The sequence below is a fragment of the Watersipora subatra genome, chromosome 1 (genome assembly GCF_963576615.1).
Source record: "Watersipora subatra chromosome 1, tzWatSuba1.1, whole genome shotgun sequence".
Taxonomy (NCBI): domain Eukaryota; kingdom Metazoa; phylum Bryozoa; class Gymnolaemata; order Cheilostomatida; family Watersiporidae; genus Watersipora; species Watersipora subatra.
Window position 1 is genome coordinate 67,912,359 of NC_088708.1, and position 15,019 is coordinate 67,927,377.

The window sequence follows — 15,019 nt, forward strand, 5'->3', positions numbered from 1 at the left end:
CAGATATTTTGCCCGAGATCAAGGTTATATTTTACATTTGGATAAAATTTCATTGCATTCAATCAAATGAAAGTTAACATATTTGCCGAACAAACAAATATGAACTGCAATGATAACAACAAATTGTAAACAAAGCACTAGAAAACAATTCATTGAGGTCAATGAAAAACAATTGACAAACCTAAAACCTTGAGGAATATCTTAGATCCATTTCCACTGCAATGTTCAAGAAAAGGAATAGAGACACTATTTCTTTCCCCCCCACCCACCGATCCAGCTTTTAACAAATCCTGAAAGACCAGCGCGCTGTTGCGTCTCAACCTTGTGACTTAGATTAGGCAGCTGTAAGTGGTTACCGGCAAGATCATAGAGCATGGGCTTGCATGGAATAGGTTGCATGAGTGGGGGTGATTTGATGAGTGTGATGTTTTTGGCTGAAACCTTTGGATCCTCGGGCAAGTATTCGTCAAGTCTGTCTATTAGCACCTGCACACAATATCAAGTCTGTATATTAGCACCTGCACACAATATCGAGTCTGTCTATTAGCACCTGCACACAACATCAAGTCTGTCTATTAGCACCTGCACACAACATTAAGTCTGTCTATTAGCATCTGCAAACAACATCAAGTCTGTCTATTAGCACCTGTATATAACATCAAGTCTGTCTATTAGCACCTGCACACAACATCAAGTCTGTCTATTAGCACCTGCATATAACATCAAGTCTGTCTATTAGCATCTGCAAACAACATCAAGTCTGTCTATTAGCACCTGCATATAACATCAAGTCTGTCTATTAGCACCTGCACACAATATCAAGTCTGTCTATTAGCATCTACATATAACATCAAGTCTGTCTATTAGCACCTGCACACAACATCAAGTCTGTCTATTAGCACCTGCATACAACATCAAGTCTGTCTATTAGCACCTGCACACAACAAGTCTGTCTATTAGCACCTGCACACAACATCAAGTCTGTCTATTAGCACCTGCACACAACATCAAGTCTGTCTATTAGCACCTGCACACAACATCAAGTCTGTCTATTAGCACCTGCACACAACATCAAGTCTGTCTATTAGCACCTGCATATAACATCAAGTCTGTCTATTAGCACCTGCACACAACATCAAGTCCGTCTATTAGCACCTGCACACAATATCAAGTCTGTCTATTAGCACCTGCACACAATATCAAGTCTGTCTATTAGCATCTACATATAACATCAAGTCTGTCTATTAGCACCTGCACACAACATCAAGTCTGTCTATTAGCACCTGCATACAACATCAAGTCTGTCTATTAGCACCTGCACACAACCTCAAGTCTGTCTATTAGCACCTGCACACAACATCAAGTCTGTCTATTAGCACCTGCACACAACATCAAGTCTGTCTATTAGCACCTGCATATAACATCAAGTCTGTCTATTAGCACCTGCACACATCATCAAGTCTGTCTATTAGCACCTGCACACAATATCAAGTCTGTCTATTAGCACCTGCACACAACATCAAGTCTGTCTATTAGCACCTGCACACAATATCAAGTCTGTCTATTAGCACCTGCACACAATATCAAGTCTGTCTATTAGCACCTGCACACAACATCAAGTCTGTCTATTAGCACCTGCACACAATATCAAGTCTGTCTATTAGCATCTGCACACAACATCAAGTCTGTCTATTAGCACCTGCACACAATATCAAGTCTGTCTATTAGCACCTGCACACAACATCAAGTCTGTCTATTAGCACCTGCACACAATATCAAGTCTGTCTATTAGCATCTGCATATAACATCAAGTCTGTCAATTTGCACCTGCACACAACATCAAGTCTGTCTATTAGCATCTGCACACAACATCAAGTCTGTCTATTAGCACCTGCACACAACATCAAGTCTGTCTATTAGCATCTGCATATAACATCAAGTCTGTCTATTAGCACCTGCACACAACATCAAGTCTGTCTATTAGCACCTGCATATAACATCAATAATATTAGATCTACCATCTTGCATGGGAACTAATAAAACCATTTCGTACATTAGCTGTAATATCTCAAACGCATTCAGATTAATGCTAAACAGAGAAGGGACGAAACGACGCGTACCCTCTTATCCGCCGTGATGGACAGCTTAGCCATATCACCACTCAAGTCTTGGCTAGAGTCTAGAATGCTGGAAGCCTGAGTCTGTATGAGGAGTGCGTCTATTTGTTTCAGCACAGCTTCCAACTCGGCCCGTATCTGCAAAAATATTCGGTGTGATTAAAACATGAACATTTAGAAAAACACAGGTGAAAAACTGAACATAACAAGTACTAATTTATGTCAATTTCAGAGCAGTTTTATGCCAACTATAAGGTAACACAAGCATAGAGGTACAATGTACTATCTTCCGAATTCTTTTCCTAGCGAGTACTAGGGACAGTTACGTTAGTCAACTAACATTTGCAATAAAATAATCAGGCTCTCATTGCCATTCTGATTTTTACAAGGAGTCATTTGCATTAGATAATTACTATGAATTTCTATACCACTCCATACGAAATTTTCGTCTTTTGATGCCAACACTGGAACAAACTAAAATCATATACTTCTATACCAAATAGTTTTTATTGTAATCGTTGTAACAGACTATATTTAGCCACTACTTGCTAATGATTTTACATTTTAAACACCTGTACAGTTTTATTTCTATTCCTAATTTATTTCAACAAAACACTTCTTTCATTATATGAAATTTGAAAGTTACAGTTGTTTGAAAAAGTTTGAAAACCTTTACAGCTGTTTTATTTTTCTCTCAATTCATTTGAACTGCACAAAAAACACTTCTTATGATATGAAGTTTAAAAGTTAGAATAGTAAATGTTGTATATATTAAATGAAAATGAATTTTCTGTACTAAGACTTTACTACCCGGGCATTCGCCTAGTACCTATTATCTATAAGATAAGATACATGTCCATATATAAATCTCAAAGTTTGTGTGTCTATGTTGGTTTGTCCAGCTATAGCACTTAAATTCTTGGAATTAGAAGCTCGCATCCTGCTGGATTTGATCCCGGAACCTTTCATTTGCCAGGCAACTATCTTACCAATTAGGCTACGCAAGATTGATGGATTCCTTGGGCGATATATGTCGCCATGTGGGGGAAAATACACTACAGATCTCCATTACGACGCAGCATCCTTTTATGCTTGCTCTCACAGCCATGATTAGTAAGAGCCGTAAACAACTAGCATACTCAAATTAGCCATTGGCAATGTGCCAGGGTAATGGCAAGTGGCAGGCAACTACATTACCTGTAACTGTTTATATGCTGATTTTCAATACCTGTGCAATGCCGGGCATTCCGCTAGTATAAATATATACTAGCTGTGCTACCTGGTGTGCCCGGGTATTAAAAATCAGCTTATAAACAATGAGAAGTAATGAAGTTGCCTGCCACTTGCTATTAGCTTGGCACATTGCCAATGGATAATTTGAGTAAGTTTACTAATAACAGCTACTCCTCTCCATGACGTTACGTCATCACGCTGCATCGTAACGGAGAGCGGTAGCGTATTTGCTCTCATATAGCGACATACATGTATATCGCCTAATGAATCCATCAAGCTCATGTAGCTGAATTGGTAAGACAGTTGGACTAGTGAACGGGAGGGTGCGAGATCAAATCTTCTGCGGTACGGATTCTCTATTCCAAGATTTTAATAACTATAGCTGGACATATACAACGACGGACGACCAACTTTGAGAAATATATGTAAGATATGATGACCACACCAAGATTCGTCTAAATCCATCCTTCGTATACGTTATTAAATTAAAAGAGAGCAACATGTAACTAAATACTTGACCAACCTCAATTTGCTGACTAGCTAAACGTTGTTGAGCCATTTCAATATACTCTTTGGATCTCTTGGTGAGTGCAACTACTTCTGGCCACTGCTTGTTGACAGCGAAGGATTTGGCAAGGTAGTAGCACCTGCGATACAACAACAAATATAATATATGTAGCTTGTTACTCTTGAGTCGAGCTCCGCACTACGAACGACTGCCCATGAACATTTCTTGTTAGAGATGAGCAAACACGCAGAGTGTTCCTTGGCTACTAAGCGTTGCTCATTAGAATTCTAATGTCACCAAAGCTTCAGGAGTTGACAACCCAACTGAAAGGCAGAATAATAATCTTGGTAGTGAACAGTAAGATACACCTGCTATGATCTCAAGTTGGCAATTGAGATTACGTATGCTTACAATTGAGCTTGCATATGTCTCCTGTTTCAACAATATAACTACTTATACTTAAAATATAATGATTACAGTATTCGAAAAGAAAAAAAATAAGTGTTTCGTTGTGTTGTACTAAATGCTGATGCTGGATGACCATCGCTGTCCATCGGATCAGACCATCGCTGTACATAGAAAGCTGTAGAAACGAGACTGCATTAAACCAAATACAAGTGAAAGATTTCATGTAGATAATAGTAGATGACTTGATATAATACCTGAAAGCTTTGTTGGCAATAATGTCAGCCTGCAATTCCTCTTCCAACTCAGCATCTCCTTGTAGGCCGGGCAAGGAGATCATCTCGCCCAGACCTTGGATGATCATCTCATATAACCTAGCTATGTCCTGTGGCCTAATGACCTTCTGGCCATCACTCACTGGTTGACCTGAAAATGATTTCTTAATGGAAACTATCTTGTTATGCGAGTGAAAAATATATCAAAGCATTTTCATGGCACTAAAAATAAATCAATGTTAAAATCTTGGATGTCACAGTCATGTGACAACCATGTGATGCATTTGCCGCCACATTGCTAGGCAACAATAGACAAAAACTTCCCAGCATAGTAATTCTTTGTTGGAATGAGAAGCATGAAGATTCCTCGCACTTAGAAATTAAAAAATTATGTTGCAGAACTCACATGTACTTGTGTACAATGTATCAATTCATTTATCTGGTTGCTGCCACACAGAGTATACCTATTTGTGGTTGCTGTGCTGCAATGAGCAGGGTCAAATATATCACATGCTCGAATTAAAACAAAAAGTGTTGTAAAGCTACATGAAGGGTACAGAATTTTGATTGTTATTAGAGCAGGTTTTCTGTTTGACACTACTGCATGGTTAAAACACTTATTCACCATAGACAAACAATATATTTTAATACTAAGTTATAAATACCGGTAAGATGTATATGCATTGCATATACATGTACTATCAAGGAGATAAATGTCAACTATTAAACATTTTAGTTAGAATCATGTTCATGTACACACTTTGTCAGCTTCAGTCAGTTTGGCGTATCAATGGCGAACAGTGTAAACAAGCCTTTTAACCTGGCAGTCAAAATAGTACAAGTTCAGTAGACCAAATAAATGGCGAAAACAATTAGTTTTAGCGTTCACATGGTCGACTGACTAGCCATGGTCGACTGACTATCCATGGTCGACTATCCCTTGCAATAAGATCGCTGAAACTACTTTCTTTGGTATTTAGCATCTGATTTGTCTTTTCTATTTCTCCTAAATAATAATTTGCTGATAATAACTAAACAAAAATTTCATAACTAAACAGATTTTTTCATCTCCAGCAGGTTAAGTGACACACAGTATTTAACTCTCACTACCGCATTAAATTCTGACCGAATGATTATTCTGCCTGGAATAATTCAAACAGATTTTTTCGAAAAACCGATATACCGCTAGTATTTAAGCAATATCTCAATAATCACAACAGATACTGTAAACTGCAACTTATTCAGAAAAAAATTCTCTACAAGATAAGTATAAAATTGTTTTATGAATCCCACACTCGTAAATTTTCTGATGCTTTATTTGCGTTGAACAAACGCGGTGTGTTTCTTATTGCTATGACGATAACGATCTGGTTTTCCTATTTGAAAAATAATTAGAGATGGAATTGTTGAACCAAAAAATTTATTTTTGGTTGCACATGATTGGCAACAAGGTTGTTTCATTGGAAACAAAACTTGATTGGTTTGGCTAATGTGTGGGCATCGTAATGAAAAGAAAAGTGAAACCCTATTGATAAGCCGATACATCGGCTTAAGGTCAGTACTTATATTACCGCGAAAGACGATACATCGGCTTACGGTAGTGAAAGAGATGAGAGTAAGAAAGATGGAAATATTTGCCCACCGAGAAGGCCTCTGTACAACTCTATCATGACGAGGTAGCGCTGAATGGTTTTCTTTATTTTGATGTACTGAAGGTAGGTGTGGAGGAATATCTGAAGCGGTACACGTCCTTCAATCTCTTGACCTCTCTGGATCTGCCGAAAAGTCTGCAAGAAAAGAAGACAACAGCCAGTAAAACTGATTTCATCATCAATAAGAAGCGACTAGAAACCACTAGCTCATGATACAACACCATTGGTTTTGTTTCATTTTGGGGTACTACAGATGAAGTCCTGAAAATTAAACACCTTCGCAAACAATGCTTTCGTAGTACTTAGTTGTTTTATTTGGTTTCTCGTACTAAGATAAAGCAAAACAAAGTACAGTGAAACATGGATAACTCGCCCTCGGATATATCAAACACATGGTTAACTCGAATGGATTTGCTTGGTCCGTTCCCACGCAATGATAATTGGCTTTATATAACTCGACCTCGGCACCGTTAACTCAAACAGTTTTTTGTCGAATTCACAAACGTGGTTTCCGTTCAATTTATTTTGAAGGAGTTTCCACTAGTCGCGGAGCTGAGACTACTCTGCTCTCTTAACGAAAGCGCTTTTATACGCGTATAGTGTACATATAATTTCCCCCGTACCGTATAATGGAACCGAAAAAGAAATCGTATAAAAATGATTAATAGGGTCGCTAAGACGTTCGCTTAGTTACGGCCAAGCTATAAACGTTAGAAGGTATTAGCGATAAAAATTTAATAAAGATAGACACAGCATGCAAAATACATATTGTAACAGTGATTATATGCGGATACATAAAGATAAAATGTCACAAATAGGCTCGTGGCTTGGCGTCCGCTACAACAGACATCCGCTTTACGATGGCATCACGCAAGCAAAGAAAAGCGTGGAAACCTTCTGACAAACTTAAAGTACTCGAGGAAATCGAAGCAGAACAAAAGCTATCAGCATTATCAAAAAGAGAAAATCTTCCAAAAAGTACAGTGTCAACATGGATTGAACAAAAAGAAAGAATAAGATCGTTATGTGACCAAAATTCATCAAGGCTAAGAGATCGTTCAACGTCGCACGATGATTTGGATGGTGTATTATTGACTTGGTTTAGACAAGTGCATAGTGAAGGCGTACCTATCGATGGGCCAATTTTGTTAGAAAAGGCTAACAAGTTTTTAAGGACTATAATAACTGTTTAAAATCTATTTCTCCAATAAGTCACACTGTTGATCTTTGTCAAAAAAATACCTTGTCACAGACTACACTCGATAAGTTTTTTTAAATGAAACAACTGATCAGATGTAAAACATGCTTTTTTGCATTGGTCATAAATGTTTACTTATGTCCAGTTTTAAAAATTATCAGAGAGAATAGATATTTTTCTATTGGGCTGAGATTTGTTTGCAGTTTTAGGTGATGTGACTGACAAGACGTTTTAAGATTAAAATTGGCAAAATTGATCTCGAGTAAACCACTCAGAAGAAAAAATGTCTTCTGAGCGTTTTAACCGCGATTAGGTTTTGCCAATTTTAATCTGAAAAAGTTCTGGCAGTCACATCACCTAAAACAACACACAAATCTCAAGTGTATAAAAATATCTACCATATATTTTCTAATAAATACTTTAAAACTCTACATCAGATGCCCTTTAACTTACAACAAACAACCTATACTTTAGTTTTATGTATACATGTAGTTTGTATATGTATCTACTGATAAATACATTCACTTGTGACTGTGCTCTGATAACTTGAACGCTCTGATAACTCAAACACTTTCGCTCGGTCCCGTGAATTTTGAGTTATCCATGTTTCACTGTATTGATCTAAACTTTATACCTGCCGAGTAGATATGTGACAGATTTGGCAAAAGAACAAAAAAAGGCTTATTTCTGACTTGTGGACTAAATTGAAAGCATGAAACTTTTTCTCTTTCTATTTGATAGTTTCTTGTTTTACATATGAAGACAAATTTGAACATTAGTAATTTTCAACTACCGACAATTCTAAAAATATGTTGATCGTAATTTTATTGTATTTCTTTTAAGGTAATAGAGTTTTCTCATTGATGTTTTGCAAGTCTTGATATGACTAGAAAATTTGTGCTATGGCATGACTTAAACTCTACAAATATGAATTGCGCGGCCGCAAGAAAAATGACTCACTGTATTATCCCAAGTATTTCGAGTGAATTGATAAGCTAGAGATTGCTTGTCTTTAGCGAGGCTAATGAAGTTGAGCAGAAGAAACTAAATATAAAATCTAAATAAAATGACAAAGAAAAGACGATTAAAAGCTATGGCGGTGAGGCAGAAAGAATTTGAATATAAAATGAGTTAAATAATATCGGCTGGCTGGAGGGAACTCCATAAGAAGTCATTCACGGAAAAGAGAGTTGTCAAGAGGGAAGCACTGTTAAGACAACTAACGCCAAAGGAGAAGGGTGGCTTTTTAGCCTGTGAATATTGGAAGAAAAAGTAAGCGAATAAAGAAAGGGTGGTTGCGTAGCAATGGATACAAATAGAGAAAACAATTGTAGCAACCCACTGGATCCGACTTGAGATCTTCCTTGATGACTTGGAGGGACTCAATGCAGTCCTTAATAATCCTGTCATACACAGTTATCTTAGTCTCCAGATCACCCGCTGCCTTCACCTCCTCCTCGCTCTCCCGCTCAGCTAATAGAAAGACTCGAACCTGAAAATGTGAAAAATAATAATGAATTGCAAACATGAAATCTGGAAGAATAGATTCATATACTTACTACAATAGATGCACCTACACCTACAACGTAAATAATTCGTTCCAGGAATGTTTACGTTATAAGGGATTTTACAGTATACGAACAGTAAAATACATGTAAATTACCTTTGGTCCTTAAAAAAGGAAAAAGACCAGATTTAACTTGCTAATTTAATTACTACCGTAACTGTAGTATTATTTGTTGTAGTGACAACTTTTCTCCTTTATATTTTCACTTTCACTCAGTTCATGGTCCATGATTGTAATTTTACAAAGAGTTAAGGAAACCAAATACCTTCAATGTCAATTTACCTCGAGTTTTTCTCTTATCCTAGACAGCAGGGTCTATTTTGCAAAAGGAAATAAGAAAAATGTTTTATATTTCTAAAAGAAAGCAAAAATATAAATTTACGAGTAGAAGTTTACGATGATTAACAAGTATACTTTTACGACGATTTCTCATGGCGAACTAGACTGCAAGGGTACTACTACTACTCTATATCATAGAGATAACTCTATATGTCATCTTCTCTCTTAAAGCAGCAAGAGGGAAAGCGATATTTCAAGGCTAACCCTGAGATGTGAATTATTCAAATTGAATTTAAGAACTTGCGCTGACTTCACACTTTATGTTATATGGATTTTTTTTACGTCATACATAGCAAAAACTTTACATAAATTCTTTACGTAATTTGGAATTTAGGGTAATAGGAGGTACACGTTATAGGAACGCCTACTCACTCTACTGTATCAGTCATTGAAAGATGCTGTTGAACTATAAAGATGTCAGGCATTCTGCTAACAGCGTGTTATGCTAAAGAATCTTTTACATACCCTACAGGATGAAAATATTCGTTGGTTATAAAAATTCGCGATTTCGCGAACAGTCAATTGCGCGAATTATTAAATTCCGTGAATAATTAGTTCAATTTTTAATCCCAAGGGAGAATAACTACTGTATCAAATTAAAAACTATCCGCTGGGCATAAATACTACACGTAGTTGAGTTCCAAAATATTTTTAAAATCATTGCCTGGGCTTTGAGCTTACACCATTGCCAATACATCACATTTCTTTACAAAATTATTTAAGGTTGTCACAAGATATGCAGAATGGCGCCATCGCAAAAATAGCCGCTAGGCAGAAGTCCTAAACGTAGCCAAGTTCCAAAACTTCTTTAAAATCATCACCGGGGCTTCGAGTTTTTTTGCCATTGCATCAAAGTTTACAAAATTATTCAAGGTTTCCACAAGTTATTCGGCATGGTTCGTCATCGCAAGAAATCTCTTCTAGTCTTTTTACATTGAAATCAACTCCATCAATCTCTAATACCGAAGTTGAGGACAATCATGATTCTGATCTGGACATTATGGTATGTATTTGATTTGCAGTGCAGATACGTGTTTTTATAATTAACTGCATTTGTTAATTATTTTGTTTAAAAACTGATCGCTTTCATTAAATACTTCAGCTATTGTTTTTTCACTTCTGTACCACAGCACGTTTTTGCACTTTTAATGTTTTTTTGTGTTTACTGCAGATTGAGAATGAAACAACATACTCCGATTACGAAAACTAGAGACAAGTAGTAATATTCATCAAGGCAGGAATATTGGCAGAGAAACAACCAGTCAACCTAGACCCCTTTATCGACAACAACTCCTTGATATCGCTGCAACAAACACGAATATATTATATATTTCGTGTATAGATATATTATAATTTATTACAAACTTGAATACAAATAAAATATTTCAAATACAAATAAAATTTTACAAACGATGAATGGAGTAAATATAAACAGTTTAGTCCATATGGCGGTTGTCTAACAATAAAATTGAACTGTTACTCTTGATAAGTGAATACTAGCGTGTAATATTGCTCTCTGACTAGTTATTTTGGTAATAGCAACTCTATATCGCTGTCACTGTCTTGGGTAGATGTTAAAGGCGATTCTATCGCTACTGCATGACTGGTAAGGAAGTTATCATCAGAACTCTCCTCGTGGCTTACTATTGCAAAGTTCTGCCGGTTGGCCAAAAATTTGTGCTCTTAAAGGCGTTTTTGTTCTTTTTTTAAAACAGATATATTCTTCTCGTTAGCAGCTGCAGTCACTTCTACCTAATTTCAAGACCTCCCTGAATGATTGGTGATCTTTTAAGAATGACATCTACCACCCTTGTAGTCATGGTGCCTCCGTGTACGATGAAAAATCTCTCTCACACTAAAACAAATAACGAAGCGGTAGGGATGGAAAAAATAAATATTGCGTTTAACCGAAGAACCAAAGTAAAATTCAACTAATTTAGTAAATGGTTTGAAAAAACTCATTACTCACCACAAATTGTTGGTTCATCAAAGGCCTCCAAATCGATGAATATTCGTGAAAACCTCTGTGCAGCAAAAAATTTATAGCTTAGCATGATCGACTCGTAGTTGGAAGCTGTGGTGTATACCGCGTTTCGGTGTACGAGCACACGCAAGGTGCGCATGCGTATGATTAACTCTATTGTAAGACGCAATAGAGTTAACTCTTCATAGAGAGTGACAGTTTTCAGCCGTTTTTCAGTTTTCGCGAAATATAACTCCGCGAATAAATTCATCCTGTACGGTATAATAAGCACACGGTGTTTTGCCACCAACTTGAAAACATCTGAAGTGTCAATAAGTTAACTGAGAACAGATACTCCCATGTGTTATTGTTGATGGCAGCTGACCAATGAATTAGCAGCATGCAAACCTTAAATGTAAAGGTGCGCGCACACTAGAGCGAATGTGATACGAAAGTGAAGCGATGCGACAAAGCGGCAGTCGCAGCGGCAAGATTGTGGCGTTTTCAGAGCGTTCAAACATGTTTGATTTTGGGTGCGACCTCTTGCACGCTATTGGCTGTTCCAAGGTCATAGACCGCGAAAATTGCAAGCGTGGTCGTATCAAACACTAGTGTATTAATAATAATATACTGATTAATTAATTAATAATAATAGCGTGATCAGATGTGGAAGAGCAACTCATGGCGCTAGTAAGAGAGAGGCCATGCCTCTATAATCAAAGACACCAAAATTATAAAGGAGAAAATATCAAGAGGAATAACTGGTGAGAACAAACAAAAGAGTTAAAAGTTAGCTGGTAAGTAAACAAATCCTAATATTAATTAATATATTTCAATTCAAATTCAAATTAATGCTGGATGGAAGCGAATGATATTACACCAAGTGTGCTTAGAAGTGACATTCGTTTGACACCTCAGCCGCTACAGCTTCGCTTAATTCGCTTTCAGTGTGCGCACACCTTAAGACAACCAAATAAAACTGAGCTGAATCTCTCAGTTACGCTATTGAATAGCACAAAACCAGATTTAGAGACGTAGAGGCAGATATAGGACTGTAACCATCAACAGCATCTCTTTTGATTAATTCTAATAATAAAATATTTTATAGAGTTTGCAGACTTAAGAACTAAATAATCAGGACTTGCATTATTGAGTTATATGCTGCGTCTTTAGCTGACAAAAACATTAAATGCTTTCAAGTGAAACGTCTCCAATTCTTAACAACAATATTACAATTGAAACGATTTTGTTACAATACCTCGCGTTATCCAAAAAAAAATAAAAAAAGCCAATCAGTGAAGAAATGAGGCCCACTATTCAAATGTATTCCAAATTGCTGGAGATAGTACAATAATATATAGTACGTATTTGACAAAGACATGCAATATGTAAAGCAAGGTAGACAGCATGCGTTACAAGGGGTGATAATGGTAGCCAATGAGCAGCAATGAGCCAATATTTACCTTATCACTTTTAACAGACATGACTCGGCCTCTCCATGTGACCTCATGGAGGGAGCCTGCTTGTCGCTCTCTCGACTTTTGAATGAGCTCATCTAACACAGTGTCCGTATGACCCATGGCCAATCGGATTCCGACTAGATCATCGACTGCTGAGGTGTCACCAATGTTATATGCGCAGTACCTGAAAACAAGCAGAGCTCACAAGTGATACACGCATCAGTAAAAGAATGTTTATATATTCATTCAATTAGTTGTATACTAGCATTTTGAATGCTAGATTCTATATTTGTCAAATAACTATACCCCGCTTTGATTCAAGTTTGGAAAACATCTTTAACAATAAGCTGCTACCAATATCTGACAATTCACAAATTAGTGTCAAAAATTTCTAAATTTTTCAATTTTATTATCTTCATTATGATGCGTAAGACGCCGAAGTATGGCGATTCCCTGTTCATAAATATACTGGTGCTGTAAAAATGCTTATCAATTACACAACGGCTAAAACCTAGATGCGAGTCGAAGACATTGAAATGTATAACATGTTTTTCAGTTATGAAAAGTTTTTTCCCACAATACAATTTTTGCATTCAATGATTTAGAAGTTTTGTACGCTTTGCCACATATGGTGACATATTTACATTTGAGAAAACTGGGCCTATACCAAACAGGAGTACAGAAGAAGTGTGCGGTGAACCTTTCTGAAACGGAAAGATACATCAGAACAAAAGCTGAAACTGTAAACAGGACACACCTGATACTAGGCTCGATATCGGTGACCTTCTGCTTGTATATAAGAACAGCATCTCCTGAGAGGGCCTCACACATCTTTTCATATATTACCTTGGCTCTCGTGAGAAGCTCCATGGCTGAATTCCATTGTTTGAGCTCAAAGTGCAATGTGCCAGACATCCACTCCTTATATGCCTGCAATTCAGTGCTCCTAGTTTTTTGGCTTGTTAAGCAATTGAGCGGAATATAATAAGCATAACACATATAATGAATAACACACAACGCAATGTCATGAAAAAAGTCATGAATGAACAGTAACCTGAACTTCTAGTTTGGTGCGAGGGTCAACATTCACTTTATCACAAAGGTCAGACAACTCTTGTGCGTACCGCTCAGCCTTCCTCAATTTGTTAACCATGTGATGTTTTTTCCTGTGTTCCTCAAGGGATTCAGCTTTGAGCTGCATAGCATAGCTCCAACAACGTTCTGCCTCCACAAGAGGGATGTAGAGACACCTAGCCATAAACAACAACACAAATAATCTTCAATTTGTTCAGAAACGATGCTAAGAGCGGATACCCAATAAAACAGCTTATCGACATGAGGCAAATGAAAATTAGAATACAATTCCACATTGACTGAAGCAACAAATACATTTGGCAAACTAGTGCCTATGAGCTCACCTTTCATCTACCACCTGCTCAGCTGTCATATGTTTGGGCAAAAACCGCTGCCGCACACCCTGAGCAAGACTGACACACTTTCTGATCCTACGTAGTCGTCTACTACAGTACGTTCTGTACCTTTGGTAATCCCCATGTCGTAAACCATGCTGTTGTTGGGATTCTTTTATCACAGCCAAAACTAAAATAGCCATTTAACGTACAGATAGGTAACTCTTGACACTTTCTTTATAGTGGTTGCAAGCCGACACATATATATTCCTAAAGCAGACTAGGCTATTGACCAGACCACATGCAAAATACCAAAACAACTAAAAACAACCCTAGCGACGCCACGTGTACATAATCACATAGAATAATATTTTATACGGCGTTCAGTGAGAGCTTAAAAATGCACCCAGTAAATTATGTGCATTACTCAAACCAGTAAAAATTCCTATAACCTAAACACCCAATTTAAATGCAAATCCACAAAATATGTGGTGTATATATAGACAAATAACGGGAAGACTCACTTAACACGAAGTGACTTATAATAAATCAAAAAAAGACTACGAATGAATAAGGATGACTTGAATCTAAAATAAGTGAAGGTTCAGTTTAATAGAAACTTATCCCAACCTTCCATAGCTAATGCACGCGGTTCGTTCTGTTCCGTCGGTGGAACTTCTTCCACATCACGGCCTTCTTCGCCATCAGCCATGGTGAGGTGATCGAATCGTTCGATCGAAATTACTTATTTTGAAAAACTCAATTGGATCGCCGAACTTTTGAAGAGCGGAGCGACTGACCGTGCAGTCAAGGTCAATAAAAACCTTAACCTACGTTCTAGAACTAAAACAAATTTAATCATAAACAATACATAAAGATAAATCTATAGTCTT

At 37.1% G+C, this 15,019-nt stretch overlaps 1 protein-coding gene across 1 annotated transcript; it reads right to left on the reverse strand.

Moving 5' to 3' along the window:
• Positions 1-6: 6 nt before the first annotated feature.
• LOC137393749 (signal recognition particle subunit SRP68-like) lies at positions 7-14,909 on the reverse strand. Its single transcript, XM_068080439.1, has 11 exons — positions 14,757-14,909; positions 14,136-14,316; positions 13,772-13,967; positions 13,475-13,647; positions 12,721-12,901; positions 8,731-8,880; positions 6,181-6,325; positions 4,521-4,689; positions 3,874-3,997; positions 2,121-2,255; positions 7-486 (listed from the first exon to the last, which is right to left on the reverse strand). The coding sequence occupies exons 1-11, from the start codon at positions 14,836-14,838 to the stop codon at positions 247-249; spliced, it is 1,776 nt and encodes a 591-aa protein (XP_067936540.1). The 5' UTR covers positions 14,839-14,909; the 3' UTR covers positions 7-246.
• Between the last annotated feature and the right edge of the window lie 110 nt (positions 14,910-15,019).

What these genes read in the sequence shown, in the direction of transcription:
- LOC137393749 (XM_068080439.1), bottom strand. Translation starts at nt 14,838, where the DNA reads ATGGCTGATGGCGAAGAAGGCCGTGATGTGGAAGAAGTTCCACCGACG. An exon ending in GAGCAGGTGGTAGATGAAAG is followed by an intron (nt 13,968 to 14,135) that starts GTGAGCTCATAG and finishes GTTTATGGCTAG; the next exon opens with GTGTCTCTACATCCCTCTTG. An exon ending in GCACCAAACTAGAAGTTCAG is followed by an intron (nt 13,648 to 13,771) that starts GTTACTGTTCAT and finishes ACTGAATTGCAG; the next exon opens with GCATATAAGGAGTGGATGTC.